Below are 24,080 nucleotides of genomic sequence, written 5' to 3'. Positions count from 1 at the left end.
ACAATGAAATGCAGACTACTCTGAGGGTCCACATGGCAAACAATGCATGGTGCCCAGCAATTATTTAATATGGGAATGAAAAAACATTTTCAAGCTGCCACTATGCAAGAATTTTAAGGATACAGAACGTAATTAACCAACCTGGGTTTTGCCAGAAAACTTGGGATAGCACCACTACTTTTAAATAAATATATCATTGTAGTCTTCAGAAATGAAACTGAAATTTTTATTTTATGAATGTACATATGGATATTAGTAATTCCATTAAGCCGAACTGTATGAATAAATGTATGTATAAATATAAAAATGAAATCTCTTACCCTAAATCCTCTATGCTAAGCGGAGGCCCGGAACCTGATGGGTTCTTCAGCATTAATTCCTGTAGTTTTGTGTTCTTTTCGTCTTCTGAAAGACCTTTGTTACTTAAAATTTGACGTCTTTTAACTGCAAGGTCTTTAATATCTTTTAAAAATTTGGCTCTATGTGGATTTACTAATTCGAAGTCCTCCCATGTTAAAATTCCGTTAAACCAAGCAGGGGGTTTAGGTTTCGGTGGATCAAGGATAAATTCTGACTTGGAGTCTTCTTCAAAACTTCCTACTGACAGTGAATCATGTCCCTCCTCTGTAGAAGCCTCCGACTGGCTTTCAGTGCAGTGCAAGTCTCTATCACCCCGTGACTCATAGATCAATTTACTCATATTACTTTTAATGTCACCCATACACATGAGTTTAAAGAAAGGTTTAGAAATAGGCAAATCCACCAGTCTGTTATCCTGAATGCATTTAGCCAAGAAAATTCCAAGGAAATGAAAGAGTTTGGTTATTCTTTCAAGTTCATCACTATCCTGTGGGAATGGTGCTGTGAAAAGTCCACATGATCTCTGTACATAGTATCCAGGGGGTTTTAATCCACCTCCAATATCAACCTGGATTTAAGGAAAAAAGGGGGAAATGGTAGCTTTGTGCAAGATGAGTTTAAATATAGACACTGTGTTCATATTAGTCTATTGTTTACCTTCTCAGAAGAAAAACATTTATGAACATCCTTCAGTTTAACAAATTGTATAAGTGGTCTATTCAAATGTAAAACACTTCCAAGTCCAATACAACTGCAGTTTTCATTTTAGTTCAAATGTAGATTTAACACTCAATATTGTTGTTGTGGTATTTGTTAATACGCAGTAATCCAAACATACACCTCTACCCCGATATAAATCTGTCCTCAGGAGCCAAAAAAAAAATCTTACTGCATTATAGGTGAAACCGTGTTATATCGAACTTGCTTTGATCCGCCGGAGTGCGCAGCCCTGCCCTCCTGGAGCGCTGCTTTACCGCGTTATATCCAAATTCATGTTATATCGGGTCGCGTTATATCAGGGTAGAGGTGTAGTAAAAGTAGAAGAGCAACCTGAATCCTATGTTCACTCAGCTCAGATCATCAACCACACACACACACACACAACCACCCTACATTAAAAGATAAAGTATGAAAGTCAAGCACTCAATAGTTAGAAAATGCCAGAATGGAAGGGCTAGAGCTTTTCATCAACAATGCTGAGAATTTCTTAACATGGACAAAACAAATGTATTTTTCCTTACTCTTGTTCTCTGAAACAGCGGAGCCATTTTAGCTGAAATCTTCCAAAAAAATTCAATCCAAGGTAGACCCCTGGCATAGAAAATTTCAGCCTATATGGTTAAAGTTTGGCATAGTTATTAGCAACAAAAAAAAAAAGAGTACTGTCATCATGTGAAGTGTCAGGCAGCCTTGATAATATGTGGTACTACCAGGCTTCCCTAAAATACATGGATTCAAGACTTTCAACAGCTGTTGAGAGTACCAGCGAGCTACTTTTATTACCATATAATATTTGTTTTTCTCTGAACAACCACAAGTAAAAATGATCCATACCTGACGTGATTCATCATCTGGAAAATCGTCATCACAAAGCCAAGTTCCCAGTTCTGTCCTCTGGAATTCTGCTGCCACCAGTGCATAGAACTCCAATGTAGGCCCCAGGCCTGTTCCTTCTTCTCCTAAAAACTCCACCTGAAATACACAATGAAAGTTAAGAATGAAAAGAAATAGTAGAAAAAGAAAAGACTCAATGTTTGTCAGCTAACTATATCACTCATAGCAGCCTTCCATAAAAGTGTTTTAAAACTACTCTGCTAGGGAGACATGTTTTACCTCTAGAACAGACTTTCGGTCTGCATGAATCTGCATGATATTTTCAGCCCATTCCATCAGGGATTCACCTCGCGGAACTTTCACTCTCTCATGTTTTAGGCGTCCAACTCTGAATTCTCCTGGATCATCCCGTCGCACTGTACTTGTGGTCCTTGTCCGTTCAACAGTGGCCTCACGTCTGTTCTGTAGCCATACGATTGCTCTGGTAACCGAAAAAAATATAGGTAGTAACTTAAAATTTTAAGAAATAACATATTTCTTTCATGGGAACCCTGAGATAAGCAGATGTGCAAAACATGCTGTTAAGCCCTAACCACCATGTGCTGTATTGATTTGTTGCATTTCTAAACATTTTCAGAATGTTTAGATACACACTTCTTGTTGTTTTATAAATTCAAATAATTCATCTTGCATTAATATAATGCATCACTCTCAACTTCTGGTGTTAAATGAACAATATAGCAAAACTCAACACAACACTGACCTGAGTGCATAACTTCTACTAACTGCAGTGGGAGTGAATAAAAGGAAATAATGCTTTGCACTTACAGTAGTGCTTTATATCTGAAGTTCTCAAAGCAGACACTTATTAAATTAAAACTCACATTATGTCTGTGAAATAGGAATACATTATACTGGTCATAAAGATGAGTATTTTATGTTACATAACCCAATTCTGTAACAGACAAGCCAGAAAATACACAAGTAAGGTTGAAACACTGTCATTCACACATGTAGTTAACAGAAGAAAAAGTAAAAACATAACAGTGTAAAGGATACAAAAAAAAAAATCAAGTAATTTTAGTCATAATTTCCTTAAACTGTTAGAATTTCACAGGGAAGGTCTCCCTGTTAAGTTTTTTAAGCCCTTACCAGTTAAACAAGAACACCTGTAATTATTACCACCACCACCTAGCCAAAGGCATTGATTTTAATTCTCCGATACTCTGTCATCATCATCAACAACAAACTACTCCCTAATCTACACACTTGGCTGCACTTCAACTGTAGGCAAGTCACTTAATATATTTTTATATAAATCTATATATCCCGCAGGGCTACTGAGAGGTTTAATTTTTTTAAGTGCTTTGAGAGCCTCTGTAAGTTGAAAGATATACAAAGTATTAAAAATAAATTGCAAGAATATGCTCTGGAGGATGCCTTTTATATGTAAAGAACACTGTAAAACATTTATTTTGTATTATATGCATTATAAACACATGCACATAAATGCGGAGATAACAGCCATGTGATGTTTCACATGCTTGTGCAGTTTAAGTTTCTCAAACCAGTGCAATTTATCACAAACCTACTTATCTATCTAACAAGGAGTTATTTCAATATTCCAAATCCCTGAGCAACTTCAAACATCACCTGAAGAGAGAACTGTTTCCTCCTTCTCCCTTCTAATTATACCGCCCAAGGCCTAGGATGTTCATGATTCAGCTTTTCTATATAGCAGTGATACAGACCTCAGTGATTCATGAGCCAAATTAGTGATCAGCATTACCCAAAAGAGCCACAGTAGTGTGAATTCATTGTTTCATTTACTATTTTTATATTTTATAGATAAATATAGGCATTATTCTCACAGCAAAATGACTGACCAACTACAATTGGTTAATAATATAGTAAAAACAGCATGACTGGTTAATAATTAAATCACAGTGTTTAAATATCATGTGCTGCAAAGAGCTGCAGGAAACACATTAAAAAAGCCACTTGCGGCTTGCAAGCCTCAGTTTGCGTATCACTGCTATATACCAGTCCATAAAAATGCCAAGATTTTAAACTCTGAGATTTCATGGCAATGCGGAGCTAGAAAAAAAGGAACTACTTTCATTATGCAGAGAAAATGTCAAGCCTCTACTTCTCTGAACGATTAATGTCAACATGTTACAGAACAAAAATATTTGGTTTATATATAAACAGAAACTGATATAAGGGACCAAAGTCTCCTTCTCCTCTTTCTTGTGCTCAGTTCAGGAAATGCTAGGAGAAGAGGGTAATATGCTGGCATGGTATATGGGTATCAATTTTCATTGATGCAACTTTGGCAGAGTTATCTAGATCATCGCAAACTAATGTCAATAAAACCTTTATATTATGCTGCACCATCACGTAGTTTGTAGGTGTCACATACGTAACAACGTTTTAGGAGTATTAAAGTTCTACAGTATTAAAAATGAGTCTCTGCTTCGTTCTCCTTTTCATTACAGAAAACTAAACTCACAAGTGTGTCTTAAATGTCTATATCAGAGGTGGGTAAACTATGGCCCGTGGGCCACATCCGCCCACAGGACCCTCCAGCCCAGCCTTTGAGCTTCTGGCCTTGGAGGCTAGCTCCTGGCCCCTCCCCTGCTGTTCCCCCTCCCCCGCAGCCTCAGCTCACTGTGCCGCCAGCGCAATGCTCTGGGCAGCAGGGCTGCGAGCTCTTGCCAGGCAGCGCTGCTGCAGAGCCATGGCCTGACCTGGTGCTCTGTGCTGCGCAGTGAGGTGGCTGGCTCCAATTGGGTGGCGCGGCTGCCTATCCTGGTGCTCTGGGCGGCACAGCTGTAGTGCTGCCAGCCACCGGTGCTCCAGGCAGCGCTGTAAGGGGGTGGTTGATAGAGGGCACGGGAGTTCGGGGTGCTGGTCAGGGGGCGGGGGTGTGGATAGGGATCGGGGTGGTCAGAGGCCGAGGAACAGGGGGGTTGAATGGGGACAGGAGTCCGGGGGGGGTCAGGAAGGAGGGGAGTTGGATGGGGCGGCAGAAGGCAGTCAGTGCAAGGGTTCTGGGGGTGGTCAGGGAGAAGGGGCGGTTGGATGGGGCAGGGGTTCCAGGAGGGCAGTCAGGAAGGAGACGGGAGGGGATGGGGCAGCAGGGAGCAGTCAGGGGCACAGGTTCTGGGGGCAGTCAGGAATGAGAAGAGGGGTTGGATGGGGCAGGGGTCCTGGGGGGGCAGTCAAGGGATGGGGCAGGAGTCCCCAGGGGGGCTATCAGGGGGAGAGAAGTGGGGGGGTGGGGGGAGGTGGCGCGGATAGGGGGTAGGGAAAGAAAAACACTCCTACAATTTTTCATGCTAAGGGAAGTCAAAGAAAGGTTTTACAGTGAACTGTAAAACCTAAATAAACAATCAAGACATCTCAGAATACATTCATTCTGATATGATCACGTCTCTTACCTTGATGCTCCAAATGCTGTGCAAGTAAAATACAGCTGTCTAGTTTCAAATGGTATTAAGAATGGACACTTGCTAGTTAACTGTTCACACCAATCTGGCAAAGCGCCACTTGCTAGTGCCAATGGTTCCTGTAATTTAACATAGAAATAACTGTTTAAAATACCGGGTCAGGTTGCCAAACAACATGATCGACAGATGCACAGAGAACAAGGTTTACTCTGAACCGACTTTTTACACCTGCTGGGGTAAAAATCATTTTTTAAAATCAGTGAATGAAAAGGCTGATGAAATTTCAAGGACTCTGTCTGAGTGGGATGTAAGGTGCCTGAAGGCAAGCCAGCCACTGAGAAATATAATGAACCACTGGGACAAGGGATGGGAGAGAAGTACCAAGGACCAACGTTTTTTTCCCCTGAGAATACAGTCTCTCCTGATCTGCTTATTAATACTGCAGGAATGATTAAGCAGAGCAAAGATAATGTAAGCACCTAGATGTCCTACACAGGACCACGAAAAACTTGAAAGAAAAATCTGAAGACTTCAGGCAACTCATTTATAGAACTTGAGGCCATTATCTAGCTATCTGGAAAAAAAATTGAAGCAATTTTGATTGACCTTAAAGGATGCACACAAAAAATGAGCGAAGGAACTGAAGAATTTTTAAGAATCAGGAATGTCAGAATTATTAGATATAAAATGTGGTTCCACTTTAAAAATAGCATATCTTCAAGTTTCATTTTTATTGTGCATCAGCAACTTCATATCAAATTTGATCAGTTTACATATAAAAAGATGGATTTTCTAAGTGCCAGTCTTGCAAGCTCAGTCTGATCTAAATATCAAGTTCTTTTTAGCTCTCAATATCAGTAATACAGATACTGAAGGCCAGATCCTTTCCTCAGTTACACCAATGCAATGCTATTGTCGTCAAAGGAGTTATACCTATGCAATGGCACTCCATCAAAATGTCACACAAATATCTATTTCTACATGCTAATTTTTCCCCTACTGTAACTTACACCTTCTTGTCAATTGTTTGAAATGGGCCATCCTGATTATCACTACAAAAGTTTTTTTTCTCCTGCTGACAATAGCCCACCTTAATTGATTAGTGTCCTTAGAGTTGGTATGGCAATCCCCATTTGTGTGTGTGTGCGCGCGCGCGCGGTATTTTCCACTGCATGCATCTGATTAAGTGGGCTTTAGCCCACAAAAGCTTATTCCCAAATAAATGTGTTGGTCTCTAGGGAGCCACAAGTACTTGGTGTTTTGTTTTTTTTTAATAAATTGACTGATTTTTCCATTTTAGTAGGCTCAGCTGATTTATTTTTCATGGGCTGGAGGGCACAACATTTGTGCAATCTTTAATATTTTATTAGATTCCTCTTTTTCCACCATATTTTATATCTGGATTGGTTAGACTGTATTGCTTTAAAAAAAAAGTAATTATTTTAAAAATAGGGAAATAAGTTTACCTATGTGACAAATAAGGGCAAAAGAATCCAGAAGTCTAAATGATCAAATCAGCAATTAAATTTCATACAACCAAAGCAATCAAGAATATAAACAGTCTTAAAATTATAGCATTTATATTATGTTTACCTCAATCTGTTGCAGAATTTTTGTAGTGATTTTTTTGCTTGTGAATTCATCTGGTGGAAAATTAAACTGAAGCTGCTCATCTCCTTCTGAAAATATGAACAGAACTTGTTTATTTTGTTTTTGTAAAGTGCTGAGTAAACCATGTTAGACTACTTACAAACCTTCTTGAGAAGTTCGTGTTGAGTAAGGGTCACTTGCAACTATATACAGAATACGGAGTAACTGTAAAACATCTTCCACACCACAGGAATTCTGCCCACTACCAGCTTTGGCCTGAGGTTGTTCTCTTGCCAAACTAAGAATGTCAGAGTTCTGAAGAGTGGAATTGGCTCCTTGGCTCAACCCAGACTTGGATCCATGCTCACAAAAATCCTGTAAAAAGGGTTATTAGAATGAAAATATAGAGACTAGTATTTTTACAACTGTGTATCAAAGTAAATTAATCACTTTACAAACAAGAATGGCTTACTGTGTTTAGCCTTTTAGAATATTAAAACTTTTAAAAGTACAAACAGTACTATGGTCCAGACTATGATTTGAGCGCTTTTTAATATTAATGCTCTTGACAAAAAGGCATATAAAAGAAATGGAGCCAGCAAAGACTAAACTTGATATTGGCACATGAACCATACAGCAATTTTGTAGTCACATCTCACACCCCTCCTCCTCAAGAACCTTCAAAGCTGCAAAACGAAGCACACAGCCATTCCCAACCAAAAAAAAATGTTTGGATGCGGACATATACCTTGTATGCAGCTATGAGCTGAGAACAATTTCTGTTTTTCCTAATACTTTTATTAGTGCCGGTTAATTTCCAGTGGCGCAGGAAAGCTGAGTCTGCATTCTTCTGCAGGTAGGTTATCAAGTCATTCTTTGGTAATTCATCAGTGCCAAGGTACTGTTCCACATGCTCTATTGACCAGCAACCCTACAACAGGAACCACCAAATGTTGGTCTTTCCTGATTGTAAAGTCCTATAGATTTCACATGCATTATACACAATTTCTTTAGGAACATGCATTTACAAAATTTTTCACTCATATCTTCTAAATATTCAAGAACTATGTTAGTGCTTTTTAAAAAAATGTTGCGTTTCACAAACTGCAATGATTTGTTTTGTTATAGTTTAAACAGCCACACAATGTAGGGATTAGCAGAAGTACCAAAATGAGTCTTACCATTTTTCCACTCTCTTTCTCTTTATCAGAATCCTTCATTTCTCTGTACATGATTCTAAACATGAAAACATTAGTGTTAATGTTTTTAAATAGCTTTTCAGAATAGCAGAAGATATTTAAATAATGCTATATTGATTCACTCAGAATCCTTAGTACAGCCTCTACATTCTGCAGTTATACTTTATCGTTGGAAGTTGCGAAAGAGCAGTAGCAGCAGTTCTTCCAGGTAGCAAGTGTGAGATGTCCCAACTCAGCAGAACACTTAAACTCATGCTCAGGGTATGTCTACACTACAATCGGGAGGTGTGACTGAAACATATGTAGACATATCTGAGCTATCTTGATGTAGCTAGATCAAAGTGAGCTCAAGTAGCAATAGCAGTGAAGCCCTGGCAGCTGCTCACATCTGTACTGGAGTCCTGCGGGGTGATGGGGATAGTACATGCAGCCTCTTCTGTTGCCACGGTTTCACTGCTATTGTTACTGGAGCTAGCTTTGATCTAGCTATATCAATAGGTAGCTCGGATATGTCTACCTATTTTGCAATCACACTTCCTGAATTCAGAGTAGATATACCCTGAAGCACATGACAGAAGGTTTCTAAAGTAGATCAGGCTAACTAGATCAAAGGTAGCTCAGGTACGTCTACACCTGCTACAAACATACCTCCTAATTGAAGCACAGACATATCCTCAGGGAACAATACTGAAAATGGCTTCTTAGAGAAAAACCTGTTAGTTCCTTGGATACAAGGTAAGGATGAGTAAACATACACTACTACTGAAAAGATAAATGGGATAGGGACTCAGAAGAAAACCAAAATACATTAATAGTGTATCATGTTTCACAGTTCATAGAATGGAAAACCTCCCTACTGTAATGAACACTAATTTCATTACTGAGATTAGAGATACAAAATCAGCCATGCCAAACTCTAGAAAGCACTACAAAAACCACAATGAATCTGCAATAAAATAACTTAGATAAAAAATTATAATACAAGCAACAGAATGTAAGAAAGGTTTACATCTTTTACATAAAGTCTATATTGCAGGGTATGGCCAGGGAGTGAATCACATCCCCAGGAGGCCATCACAGTCCTGTTTTATTATGGATGCTGATTATTTCCCAGCACCTCCTTCAACACTGCATTTTTAGAAGAGCAGCAGGCAGAAGCAACCCTCTTCAGATCCACTCTACATTGCTGCAAAATCCCTCTTCTCACCCTCAAGTTATTAGTTGCATATGGTATCAGTTTCTTTGCTTCTTTTGAGAAAAAAAGCAGTCACAAATCTTAACATGCATTTTTACAGCAATTTCTTAGTCAGTCATCCTCAAATAAAACCACTATAGATGCATTGATATATTTATAATCTCTTACGTGTATGTTGGCTCCCAAATACGTCTAAGTTTATCAGATTTCACATTGCCATTACAGGAAAGCTGCAGTAATTTCTGTACATAGTAAAAGATTGTAGATCGGAAATTTGTTAGGGGTAACTCTACTTCCCGAGTTGTACCAAGACCTGTAACTTTCAAGGTAAGAGCTAAACGAGGTGATGGCATACATTCAACTTCTTCCAGGAGTTCTGAGTGGGGTGTACCTGTATTTGTAAAATCATTTAAGAAACAATTAACAAGAAATTCATGAAACATAAGTACTCTCCACACATACTACTTAACATTAATAATAATATGCCCTTATAAGAACATTTACTGATTTAATATTAAATGTCTATATCCGAAAGGAACTGTGTCAGGATAAAATTATATTAAAAACAGCATGATGTATCTAACAGCTAAAGGAATCCCTGAAATCTAGATTTACTTGTTTGTTTACTTTTTGAATTTATCAGCTTTGACAATGAAAGCAGAATAGTTTACTTTATTTCTTTCATTCAATTTCACTATCAGGTTCTCCCATAGTAGCAGAGGATTGCAAGGGACCTGACAACATCCTTCCCTTTAAATTACCAGATGCACTTAAATTTCTCCTTCAAGCCTTAATATCATCCCTTTATACTGGGTCCTTTCAATTTTTTTGTACTAAGGATGGCTATTTATTGTACACCCCTTGCAGGCTGAAGCCACAACTCTCTTCCAGTTATTGGGCACTACAGATAGAAAGAAAAAGACCTACAGTAACTTGCTTTTACAGTGTGAACAAGCAATCTCAGGGCAAAATTCGACACCAGCGGCTGGCCCATGCCAGCTGATGGAGACTCATGAGGCTTGGACTGTGGGACTATTTCATTGCAGAGTAGACTTCAGGCTCAGGCTGCGACCCAGGCTCTGGGATCCTGCAAGGTGGGCAGCTGCCAGAGCTCTGAAGTCTACACTGCAATTCAACAGCCCTGCAGCCCGAGCCAGCTGGCATGGGCCAGCCGTGGGTGTCTAACTGCAGTGTAGATGTAGCCTCAGTGTTCTTCCAACATACCTGGTGGAGGGATTTCTAGATCAGTTGTCTGTTGGACATTAGTACGGCCAGGTCTTGGGTCAAAAGCGGGAACCAAAGCAGAAAACTGACGTTTCAATACATAGTCATCATCCCACGTTCTTCTGCGTCCACCTTTAGTTTCATACTCTTCTTCTTCCTGTTGAAACAAGATTCCACACAGAAACCATTTGATCAACAGTTAAACAAAAAGGACTAGTTACAAAATAAAGCAGAGTTATATAAAAGGTAAAACTAAAAGAGAACTAGAAAGGAGGTACTGGGGTTCTATTCCCAAGATCTAACTTCTTAAGTCACCTTCAGCAAGGTCAAAACCTCCATTTTTTTCAACTGAAAAATGGGACTTAACTATACTTACCCATTTTTGTAAAGTGCTTTGAGATCTACATTTTGGAAATACTACTATTAAATACACATTGGGAATACTATTCACAAATTGACAAAAAGTGCTGTGGCACCTTATAGACCAACAAACGTATTGGAGCATAAGCTTTCGTGGGTGAATACCCACTTCATCAGATGTCAGACAAAGTGGGTATTTTGTCTGACACGAAAGCTTATGCTCCAATACGTCTGTCAGTCTACAAGGTGCCACAGGACTCTGTCGCTTTTTACAGATCCAGACTAACACAGCTACCCCTCTGACACTATTCACAAATTGACTCTGTCTGTAGCTACAAATGCACTCCCTTCCACTCCCAACAATTTTATTCATCAATACAAAACAACAGGGAAAATAATTAAGGCTGAGAGTCTGTCACAGAAGTCACACAAGTCATGGATACGTGACCTCCATGACTTCCACACTTTCAGCAGCCCTAGGGCCAGCCATATCCCAGTGGGTGGCCCCAGAACAGCAGCAGTGTCCTGGGGCCCAAGGAGCAGCTAAGATTAAGTCAGGGGCATTTATAGTAAAACTCATGGACAGGTCATGGGCGGTGAATATTTGTTTATTGCCCATGACTTTTACTAAAAATACCCATGACTAAATTTTAGCCTTAAAAATAATTAACTGGAATTAGAGATCCTAAATGCTTAATTAACTGGAAAGCACAACCATTGCCGCTTCCAGTTAATTAAAGAGATCTCGTTAATTAGTCTCTTTAGGATCTCTTATTCACTAACAAAAATTAGGATTTAAAAATACTTCAATTTGCACATTGAATTAGCCACAAGAGGTTGTTCACAAATTTCCATGGAAATATCTGAAATGTTTAAGGAAACCTTGAAAGATAAAATAGTAAGGCCAAAGCTGTCAAACTTGGATTCCTAAAATTAGGTTTCTAAATCTGGCATCTAAATGGCCAGATTTACAAAAGTGTGAGCACACATGAATCCCAATGATGTCAAGGTGATTTTAGGGGTTCAACACATCTGAGAAGATGTGATAAATTACTCTATAGGCAAACTAACAGGAAATTCAGAACCATTACCACCAGAAGTCTTATGTTTCCCATTTTAGCTCCTGCAACATCCATTCTGGCCACCTCCTTTTCTGAGGTCCAAGCACATACATACTGTGACATCACAGCTATCAAGGAACCAAACTAGAGCATGGAATCAATCACAATGGGTCAGGCAAGACCTGTGTGTGTGTTTTTTTAAGGATTTTTAAATATATTGCACTTTTTTTTTTTTTTTTTTAACAAAGCTACTGAAATTAAATCTAAAGTCTGAAGTGATGCTGGTCAACCTTGCCAGACGACTGTACCCCTTTCAGGAGTCTGATTTGTCTTGGGTACCCTCAAGTTTCACCTCTCAACTATTTGCTTACAAAAATCAGACAAAAATACACAGCACACTATTATTGAAAAACTGCTTACTTTCTCATTTTTACCATATAATTATAAATCAATTGGAATATAAATACTGCAGTTACATTTCAGTGTATAGTATATAGAGCAGTATAAACAAGTCATTGCCGCTATGAAATTTTAGTTGGTACTGACTTCACCAGTGCCTTGTTGTAAAACCAGGCAAATATCTAGATGAGTTGATGTACCCTTTGGAAGACTTCTGCATATCCCCAGGGTACGCATATCCCTGGTTGAGAATCGCTTCCCCTAGGGGAAGCAAGTAGAAGTCCTGGCCAGAATAACACTGGCTCTTGTTATTGAAGTTGTGTTACCATCATTTGTGGACCAGGTTCTCTGTCCGGGAGTCTGATTAGACTTCCAACTGATAACAGGAGAGAAGGTAGCAGCTATGGCAGATCAGCTTTTTTTACTTGCACACAGCCAGAAGGTTGTACTCACTGCTTTTGATGTTGACAGTGAACTGTAAACTTTGGATGCAACTATCATCATTTTCTTTGTCACCTGGAGATTACACTACTACAATGCTCTCTAGATGTGGCTGTGTCTTAAATCCACCCAGAAACTGCAGCGGGTACTCAGAATTTGGCAGACTATTTGTTACGTTGTGTGTCATTTCATGAGCACATTATACTGGTGGTCTATGATCTGAACTGGCTGTTCACTGGTTTCTGGGCTGATTCTAAGATGCTGGTTTTGGCCTATAAAGGTCTGAAAAGGCTGTGATCTGCCAGTGTTAGAAATTTCTTTTTCTCCTTATGAGATACTGCCATGGAAGCACCTGAGCTCCTTTGGTACAAAAAAGAAGGGGCTGGTGAAAGGGCACTCACTATCACTTGCATCTGAAGAAGTGGGTATTCACCCACGAAAGCTCATGCTGCAAAACGTCTGTTAGTCTATAAGGTGCCACAGGATTCTTTGTTGCTTTTACAGATCCAGACTAACACGGCTACCCCTCTGATACTATCTAGGCCCTGCACCTTTTAACTTTCATTCCCTGATCACGGTCTGTAACAGTCCAAGCTTATTAGCGTTCAGGGCACACTGCAAGCCCTATTTTTAATTGCTGGCCAACAGAACAAGGGTCAGATTGTGGAGGTAGTACAGTGGTTTAATTGGTGAGATTTATTAATTTGGTATATTTATGTTAATGATGGCATAGTTCTAGTAACGAGTAACTGTCAACATCTATTTATGATGAATTGTTTTAAGAATTTGTCAAGTTGACTCAGAACACGGGACGGGTACTCTTGTGTATTTATTATAACTCTAAATAAGCTCTAAGGATAGAAAAGCCAGTTCTAGGTCTCCACATTGCCAGCATATCTATGGGTTTTTTACATATCCTTTAATATACATACTTTATTTAACTGAAAAGTATTTTTGTATGGTAGGTATATACTATACCATAACTTCTTCATATTCCTGATCTTCTTGATTGTCATCTTCATTTTCATCATCTTCCTCATCTGGCTCAGGCAGATCCTCATCATCCTCTAACTCTGCTAATAGAGTACTTGCCCGGCAGCTATCAAGAAAATCTATATATAAAATAAAAAGGGACACAAACCCATTTTTTAAAAAACTGAAATCATTTTGAAAACTAAAAGCAGAGGAGAAAGAATGAAAACAGATCTAATTTAAACAAAATAACTATTAAGGAAGACAGGGCTAAAACCTAGTCCAAGATACTCTGGCAATGTGTGTGGAAAAGAAAAAAAAAAAAAGGTAAAGCACCTAAGATAGCACACTTGGCAAAGAAACAGGAGTCTGTTCAAAGGATACAGTAAAAATGTTTAGCAGTATATGTGCTTCTAATGTGCTTGTTAGAAGTAACACAGTATATGTGCTTGTTAGAAGTAACACCTAAAAATCACAGAACTGATAACGATGGGGGAAAAAACCTTTACCTCTTCAGTTTACATTATGTATTTCATAGCATTTTATATACAGTCACACAGTCAGTTTCCCCTTCTGTTTGGGTCTTTCATATTTGTGTAAATATGTGGACTGTAAAACTAGAAAGATGGAGAGTGGTATTTGGGGGTGGTTACGACCTTCAACTACTTTTAACTCATTTTTAGAACTAATTTCAAATCGATGGTGTACTTTTTACTAACATTAAGTGTGTGTTCCAAACCATAATACATGACTACGGCTATGATATAATCATGGGTATTTTTAGTAAAAAAGTCACAGACAGATCACAGGCAATAATCAAAAATCCACGGCCCATGACCTGTCCATGACTTGTACTATAAATACCCGACTAAATATTAGCTGGGAGCCGCTGCAGAAGTCACAGAATCCATGACTTCCGCAACCTCTGTGACAGACACGGAGCCTTACAAATGACATAATATAACAGACTTTTGATATTATACATTTTATCTTTAAAAATGGTGTTAAGAATTATGCAACAAAAGCCTTGGTATGGGCATACAGCTCACCCACACTCCCCTAGTGTCTACTAAAGAGGGTTTTTTACTGCATATATATTTTCTGATTCTTTCTTCATACTTCCACACCTCTGCTACGGAGGTTCTACCAGAGAACAACAAATAGGTTCATCTATCCAAGCAATCTCTGCGCCATTCCCAAGACTCCAGCAGGAATTCTAAGACAACTACCACATCAGTCTCTCCTGAATACGGTGTACGTTAAGCCCAGCCACCGAGCCAGAACAAAAGTTTTTGTCAACATGTAGATATTTGAGTGACACTGGTTCCATTTAGTATCACAGAATCAAAGAAATTAGAAATGGAAAAGGCATATTCAGACATCTTGACCAATCCCCTCCAAACGGGCCTAATCCGTTGAAGTGAATGGACATTAGATGAGGGCCCAAGACAGAACTTTTCTCTACATTCTTTAAGTGCTTTGTTCATTTTAGTTTTAAATGACTTATGTAATGGAGCTCTCATGACTTCCCTTAGGAGGCTATTCCCCAGTTTAATAAGACTCTATGCTACTAAGTGTTTCCTGATATCCAGCCTTGGCTCAATTTCATCCCTTTAACTCCTATGTATCACTCACCTTAGGGTACGTCCATACTACTCGCCCGGATCGGCGGGTAGCAATCGACTTCTCCGAGTTCGATATATCGCGTCTCATCTAGACGCGATATATCGAACTCCGAACGCGCTCCTGTCGACTCCGGGACTCCACCACCGCGAACGGCGGTGGCGGAGTCAACGGGGGAGCTGCGGACGTCGATTCCCCCTCCCTCCCCCCAAGTGTAGACCAGGCCTTAGATTCCCCCTTTTCCATTTTAGTATTTACACCCTTTAACTGTTTATCCTATCCCATAGTTATCATTTAGCTAGGCCAATGTGTATTGTGCGTTTAAGTTCTTTTGTGTCTTTCCTCATAAATAAGATCATTCCATCCTCTTAATCATTCCCTTCAATTTGTTGACATTCCTCTGGTATTGGGATTCCTGGAACCACACACACTACTCTTTCATAAAATAAAATGTGTTGTCTGAGATAAAAGGCCATGGCCTGGATTTTTGAAAGGTATTTAGGCACTGTTGTGTACAGCATTGCAACAGCTAACTGGTTTAGGATCCTAAATCTCATCTTCAAAAAGGGATTCAGACCCTTTTGAAAATGATATTTAGGGTCTCAAATCAGTTAGGAACTGCAATGCTAAGCACAGCAATGTCTAAATACCTTTAAAAATCTGGAGCAATATACTTATACAACACACAAAGAAGAATGTTTGATTTTAAAATACGCCTATTTACTGAATGTTTTAGACCAGGGGTAGGCAACCTATGGCACGCGTGCCAAAGGCGGCCCGCAAGCTGATTTTCAGTGGCACTCACACTGCCCGGGTCCTGGCCACCGGTCCGGGGGGCTCTGCATTTTAATTTAATTTTAAATGAAGTTTCTGAAACATTTAAAAAACCTTATTTACTTTATATACAATAGTTTAGTTATATATTATAGACTTATAGAAAGAGACCTGCTAAAACTGTTAAAATGTATTACTAGCACGCAAAACCTTGAATTAGAATGAATAAATTAAGACTCAGCACAGCACTTCTGAAAGGTTGCCGATCCCTGTTTTAGGCATTAAACTCATTGGTCCAATTTAAAAAAAAAAATCAAATATAATATTTAAATGCCTACATAAAAATAAAAAATCAGTAAGAGTGCAGGAGAGAGATTTAGACTATAAAAAAAACAAAAAGTATAGAGAAACTGACATTACATCAAAATTCCTTTGAATGAGTACAGCCTTGCATAACTAATGACAGGTGAACAGCTCAACTCTCAAACACTGTTCAGTAAATAAAATACTAAACAAAAAACGATTAAAAAAGGTAAGGAAGAAAAGGAAAATCATTAATGGGAGTTCTGCTATGTTCATTTAAAAATGAAACTTACCATATAAAGAATATTCTGCCTCCTGACCTGTATCGCTCTCACTAGATGTTGATGTTAGGCTAGTAGTTAGAGTGTTACTAAGTGACTGACCAACAGATAAAACTGTAGTTGCTGTAGCTACATTGCTGCTGCTAGTAACACTGGATGTAGACATGGTCACTGTTGATGTGGTACCAGTTGTAGTCAGATTAGGAAAACTTTGGGCACCCATAAGAGGAGAAGCTATAAAGATATGGTAAGATAAAATAAATGATTCGAAGAGCACAATTTACATGCATGAGTCCTGTGTTTGAAAAAAAAAAAAAAACGTGTTTTTTTTGGCTTGAAAGTCACCATGGGTAACCTGTCTATGAGGCCTATAAGAAGAGGGGTCCTAAATACCGAGGTGTAAAGCAACTGTTTGGGGTGTTAAATAGACCGCATATCCAGTTTGGACAACCTCCATGTAAACTAAGCAAAATTTTATTAAATACATCCCACTGTATACAATTCCCTGGAAATCTGCAGTATCATCTTTAAAACCCAGTTTAATCTGATTTGATTGCTTCTCTAACTAATGTCAATACAATTTAATAGATATACAGAGAAAATATTCTAACTGCAAAAAGACAGTTGGCAACATTGGAACGATATAATTTTGTAGCTTCTGATTTTTGTGCATTTTAAAAATCCTACAGAAACCCTAAGCTGACATTCTCTCACATATGTAGTACTTTGTTTATTTCTATGTAGTGTGTTTATTCATTAATATGGGCAATGCGCTTCAGTCACAGGTGCTATTAAAAATGTAACTTAATTTCCATACTTGCGTTAGAAATCTCAGCCATGATTTTATCTTAAAATCAATTTCTGAATGTAATATTTCTTTACCTTTTTAAAAAACATTAAAGAGTAAAAACAAGAAAAAAGTGAACTGTGACAGCATACTCATAAAATACACTAACTGTGTTTTACTTTAAATGTATGATAATTAAGGCCCTACTTGAATCGCTGGATGATCTTCAAATAATTGTGGCTGAGTTGCAGCCAAGACATGGAAAATTGCAGAAAAGTAATAATGGACCTTTATTAATAGTGATAATTTGGAAAAGCTAGAGAAGCCCTATTTGTTTATATCCTTCCAGCAATTTTTTTTTTAAAACACTCAAGTATTATGTTGTGCCTGGCCATTTTTTTTTTAATATAATAATGAGACATTATGCTGCAACAATAGTACATTCATTACCAAAAAAAAAAGGTGACCAGTACAATATAAACTTCGGAAGATTATATAAAAGTCTTAATGCAACTGCTGTAGAAATCAAGTCCATTCACTTTAGCCTTTTACATTTTACTGTTAGTGCAGTACTAAATGCATACTCAAAATCTATGCAAATTTGTGGACTGTGCAAAATAAGCTAATTACAATAAAAATTGTAGTGGTAGCCCAATATTGCAGGATCCACAATATCACGAAGGAAGTAGGACTTTAATGATAACTGACATATGTGCAGCTATGTTTACTGTAATTCAATGTGCAGAATTCTGGGTATTTACATGGTGACCATGATTATATGTGCAGTGCTGTACAGTATATCTTCATGCTAAAATAAATTTGTTAGTCTTTAAGGTGCCACAAGTACTCCTGTTCTTTTTGCAGATACAGACTAACACGGCTGCTACTCTGAAACCTGTAAGAAATTAAACACTTAAGCCTCAATCCTGCAAATATTTCACACATGTTTAACTTTAAGCACGTGAATTGTCCCGTTGACTTCAATGGGATTTCTCACATGCCTGAAGTAAAGATTGTACATGTTTGCACGCTCCGGCCATAATAAAAATATAGCTTGTTGCATGCTGTGTCATTTTCAAACATTATTTCTATAAAACATGTGAAATACAAAGTTTGAAGTTTTAAAAATAAGCTTTTTAATTATTAAAAAAGCAATTTTGGAAATTGCTTCCAAAAGGGACACAAGCAATTTAATCACATTAGAAAGAGTTTAGAAAAAAATTCAGTTTGTTTACTCAGTGCATTTGACAGAGCTGCGTATAAGAAATGTTACTGCTTCTGTTTCATTCTGTAGTCAGTCATTTTACCTTTGTTGATCCGAGTCTTATACAACAGGCTAAAAATTAAGACTAGGAAAATGCAAATAGGAAAACCACAAAAATTGGTAGGGCCCAGGCAGTACCTGAAACTAATTTCACAAACTAGATTTCCGTCAAGTTTGAGGTTTCCGTCAAGTAGCTAATTTTGCCTCCTAAAGAAACCTCTCACTGCCCCATAACCTCTTCAAAAAAACAACCCATAAACTTTTGGGTTAAAGACAAGCATGAGAAATTTCAGGCCCAAGTTTTAAGAGCCTGAAAATGGGGATTATAATAGTGTGAATATCTTCTCATACATAACCACAGACTCTAGTAGCAACTTGTATTGCTAAAGGAGTAGGTACAGTAGAAGTCAAAGTCAGCACATGCCAGCTGTTATTACACAGTTACCATATAAGCGTAGAGAAACTCGTTAGCTCAGATACCACTGCATAGTAACTACTGGTAAATGCTGATATTTTTAAATTACAACCATTATAGCTAGATCTCCAGACCCAATCATCTGTAATTTCAGACAGATGGTTTCTGGACAAGCCTATATGCAGAATTTATCTGAATTCCAGGCCTTCCACTTAGCTATGGGTAACCCTAGTGCGTCCCAAGCTTCAGAGTCTTCCCAGATAAATATCCCAAACAAACCCCCACTTGTAACACTGACAGACCCTGGTCGGCGGCGGACGGGATCGAACCTGGGACCTCTGGAGCTTAGTGCATGAGCCTGAGCTTAAAGCCATATAGCTCTTAGCTAAGACTGTAGAACAGACTCATTAACCTCTCTCTAAGTGGTCTCGGTGCCACTAGATGGGACAGAACACCACACCTAGGAGGTGTGTGGGTTACATATACATCACACTAAGTTCGGTTCCCTTACTGAATTTAGTCCTTGGTGCCTCTTTAAGGCATCTAGTAGAGATGCAATTTGCTCCTTTTATAAAATTCAAAATAATTCCTAAAAGGAGAGAATTTTTTTTTGGAAAGATTTAATTTTGAAATAAGCAATTGGCAAGTTAAGGACTGGGTTTATTTGCATTTTGCAAAATGTCTTAACCTGCTTCCAAATTCTAGGAAGCTAATTAAGTGTGCTATTAAAACACATACTACTGTCTTCGATCAAAGCCTTTCCCCCCACCTCCAACACAAATTAACTTCGGCATTGCTGGCACTGTTCTCCTGGCTTTATGAAACAAAAAGCCAGTAACCTCTTCCTTCCTCTACTCCTCCCTCTATTCCCCTTTATCTTTATGCCTGCCCCAAAGTGTTAAATTATTTTTCCTGATCTCACTTTATGAACATAAGAATGTATAGCAAAACAAACTGAAAAGTTTTCTATACATAATCATTCAAAGAAAAAAGATCAACACGCATGCACACACACAAAAGGAGCAATCCCTTTTACTGTGGCTGGTCATTCACCTATTTGGAGAAAAAGAATACAAGGAAAAGGAACACAAAAGGTATGGCAATTTTAATATGAAACCGAATTCTTGCTTTCTGGTTAGGATGACTTCATTTCTCTGAACTTGGTCAATTTGATAAAAGGCTGCTCATCAATGCCTTCCCCTAATTTGAATACTATAATTGGCCAAATTTACAAAACAAACATCTACAAGTTCGGTGATACACCAAGTGAGAGACAAGACCATTCTAAAATTCAGAAGAATGAACTAACTCATAACAAATAGCAGGATTTTATATACTTCCCTTATTATACCTTAAATCCAGCAAAGGACTGTAGCACATATCTTGCCTTAAAACACATACAGTACCATTGAAAACAATGGAACTACACACATGCTTAAAGTTAGGCATATGCCTAAGATTTGTTGGATCAAAGCCTTAATTATACACAAACTATATACATCATAATGAATTATGTAAAGTGGATTGCAGTTGGCCTTAATATTAAGTGGGAAATTAAATTCATGGAAATTTTAAAATATCTTTCTACTATACACTATTTTTTCCTTTATTGTGTTCTTTAAGTTCAAGTCTACAGAATCAATTCACAATGCGCAGGAAAATCCCCTAGTAATACTGGTAATTACATATATACTTTTCTCCCTCAGGGCAGATCAGACCTCTGCATGTGTGTAAATTTATGTAATATGGAACAGATTAAAGAGCCAGCCTCATAAATCAGCTGCTGTTAGTTTTCCAGCATCTCTAACTTTGTTGAAGTTTTCAAAAATGTGTTACAAGAATAAACTTCTTTTCTTGTTTGGGGAATGCTCCAGAGGGAGCAAGGACAGTTGACATCAAAACAGTTACAAATTAGTGAAGAAACAGCAATACGCCATTTCCCAAATACAATGAACTCTTCATGAGTTATACAAGAACACAGAAAATGGGAGCTGATGTAGTTAAATTCCATATCAAGCTTTCAGAATGGACCACATTTAAAGTCCAAAAGGAAGCCAAGGGCAGACATCCTTCCACATCCCTCTTACATGAAGCATTTGATCTCATTTTCTGACAAAAATATATCTTACTTACTTGCAGTGCTCATGACATTCCTTCCCAAAGTATTAGTGTTGTTATCACTGCTACTTCGGCTTAAATTCATGTTGTTAGTGGCATTGGTACGTGCTATGTTTGCCACTCTTCGTACAAAGGACTCCAAGCTAGAAGTTTCACGTGAAGATAAATTAGGAACACTTGCACTGGAGCTCATTGGAGCACCAGCAGCCAACAAAGAACTCACTGAAAGTCTGTTACTTGCTGAAGAGCTAAGGGGTCGTTGGGAAGCTGCTTCTTTATTGGTCAATTCAGATACTGAACTAACATCAGGAGAGCTCACACTAACAATTCCCATGGATATGGCACTAGACTCCCCAGGAGTACGTATGGAATTGTCAGGACCTAACTTCCTTTCTGCATTTTCATTTCCCATGTCCGCTGTTAAGGTGCTGGTGCTTGCACTGGATGATGACCCTACTTCAGCTTGAGGCATATTATCAGCAGAAGACAGAACAACAATTGGCTCGTGGACGTCAGTGCCTGAAACTATATTCTGTTCCATTACACTCTCTGATCTCCGCTCCATTTTGGTCGAACCCAAGCTGATGTCGCTGCTACTGGCCACGCTACACACAGAACTGCTGCTTCCTTTTCTACTTGAGGAGCCTGCAGCAGCAGTCGTCTTGTCTGGACAGTTGTTTTTCACCAAGCTGCTCCATGACTGCGTTGTGCCTGAAACAGTGGATGAAACAGGTTTGGGTGATGCCGCTGAATCAGGGTCGTACCCTGGTGCAAGCTTGAGGTCAAACTTTCCTTCTGTGCCCATACGGTAAGAGTTAGAGCCACCAGCATCCCAGGTGACATCAATCCAGCCTGGAAAGGGACAGGAGTTTATGAGACCCAGCAGAAAGCAGACAGGAGCGTGTAAGACAGTAGCTCCACAATATGAGATCAGCTTTGCATCAGGGCTGTATCTTTGAGTTACTAAAATTAGTAAATAGCCTTCAGTGCCAATTAAAATGAAAAAAGTTTTGGAATTTAAATAATTTGATAGTTTTACTAAGTTAAGTTGGCATTCACATGCCTTGATTAATCGCTATTTTCAGGGTCTAAGAATCCAGCCAAAAAAATGTTTGCTCCAGGCTGGAATTTGGCATACTAGATGCCTATTAAACAGACATTTCTTCTTTTAAAAAAAAAAATCTTTAGTTTAATTAAAGATGGATGAGAGTTTCATATAACTGGGCTTGAAGTATTTGTAAGATAAAATGTTTACTATAACAAAGGATGCAAATAGTTTCCCCTAAATTTAGGAATTTCATTCCTTAAAAATTAAGAAAGTTAAGTCAGCAAAAATCATAATTATGTATTAACATTTCTCATGTCTTCACTTATTTCTGCAAAACTGTATAATTACAACACTTTTATATATGTTGCTTAGTTGAAATTACGTGTGCCAGAATCTTTAAAGTTATAGAATGCATATTTTAAAAATGAAATTGATTAAACTGGGACTTTTTTCATTTTTGTATTCTAATTCAAAATACAAAGTTTTACTGAAACTCAGTTTTTCAGTTCAGTAATTAATGTGGGCCCAATCCTGCATTCCTTACTCACATGAATAGCCTCACTGACTTCCACTGGATTATATAGGTAAGGACTACTTGCTTGAGTAAGGGTGGGAGGTTTGGACTCTATAATTGCAAAAGAATAATAATTTAATAGAATGACTAGTTGATTACTTGAGATGAAAATAGCTCTAACAAGGGATGCAAGTTTTCTATTCTTTTATTAGAAGATGTTTCTAACACCACTGTGATAAAAGAGTAACGCAAGAAAGTTCAAAAGGTAAATTTAACATCTAAACCCTTAATTCAGACTATTGTTACTACTGCTCACATCATGTATAAAGGGTAAAATGTTACTCATGTTTTAATTTCTTGCTTGTCTAAATGTTTATCGCAATCTTAATGTTTCATAAAGGGTATTTGGTTGGTTTTTTTTTAAATTTAAGCTTTACTATATGTTGTTATAATGAAACTTGGTAGGACAGTTTCAACTGATCAGCACTTTCCATTAAACTCTAAAAAAAAAATCCCAAATTTTTATGTCATTTTATGAGACATCAGGAAGAAATGAGACCTAAAAACTGTCAGGCCCAGAGGCAGATTTTATTTTCTCAAATAAAAACACAGATATGAGCTATTTTTAAGTTAAACATTAAAATGTACTTTTGGCATCATCAGATGCTTTTTTGGTGTGTGCAAAGTTCTACCCAAAAGGCATAATTTTTTAGAACAAAATACAACTTCACAGGCAATTCTCAAACTAGGCCAACACACTCTTGCATTTTGGAGAAAAGGAGTGTTTTTAAATGGCCACAATCTTCACATTGAAAAATAGGTATCCCCTTTAGCAGTGTTACAGTTTATGAAGTATTTTTGTTTTTACTATGCACTGATAAACATTTAAGAGATTTTATATGAACTGTTTCAAGCCATCTCAAACTGAAAATTGCCATGCGAAAGGAGACACAAAATTTGAGTTTTTCCTTTTCCTCCATCAAAAACTCAGGATTTCAAATGCTTTTCTTGCCAAACTCTACACAAAAGATAGGGAGGTATGTCCCTTATCATGGTAAACAAATATGAATTTCCTTATGGGGTTCAGGAGACAATGCTTTGGAAAAGCACAACCAAATATACTTTCCCTAGTTAGTAGTACCTTTC

The 24,080-nt window shown here is 38.0% G+C and overlaps 1 protein-coding gene across 1 annotated transcript in view; it reads right to left on the bottom strand.

Moving 5' to 3' along the window:
* Nucleotides 1-24,080, bottom strand: part of HECTD1 (HECT domain E3 ubiquitin protein ligase 1) — a 100,130-nt gene that overhangs the window by 5,583 nt on the left and 70,467 nt on the right. Inside the window, exons 25-37 of the mRNA XM_045013874.1 lie at nt 21,388-22,224; nt 16,801-17,022; nt 13,814-13,947; nt 10,575-10,731; nt 9,519-9,741; nt 8,138-8,192; nt 7,705-7,887; nt 7,121-7,331; nt 6,960-7,045; nt 5,358-5,485; nt 2,194-2,395; nt 1,915-2,052; nt 321-928 (exon numbers count right to left, since the gene is read on the bottom strand). Coding sequence (XP_044869809.1) covers nt 321-928; nt 1,915-2,052; nt 2,194-2,395; nt 5,358-5,485; nt 6,960-7,045; nt 7,121-7,331; nt 7,705-7,887; nt 8,138-8,192; nt 9,519-9,741; nt 10,575-10,731; nt 13,814-13,947; nt 16,801-17,022; nt 21,388-22,224 — 3,184 coding nt within the window. The remainder of the gene's footprint in view (nt 1-320; nt 929-1,914; nt 2,053-2,193; nt 2,396-5,357; nt 5,486-6,959; nt 7,046-7,120; nt 7,332-7,704; nt 7,888-8,137; nt 8,193-9,518; nt 9,742-10,574; nt 10,732-13,813; nt 13,948-16,800; nt 17,023-21,387; nt 22,225-24,080) is intronic.

This window comes from Mauremys mutica, chromosome 4, assembly GCF_020497125.1.
Source record: "Mauremys mutica isolate MM-2020 ecotype Southern chromosome 4, ASM2049712v1, whole genome shotgun sequence".
NCBI classification, from domain to species: Eukaryota; Metazoa; Chordata; order Testudines; family Geoemydidae; genus Mauremys; species Mauremys mutica.
This window is presented reverse-complemented; position numbering and strand designations above follow the sequence as displayed.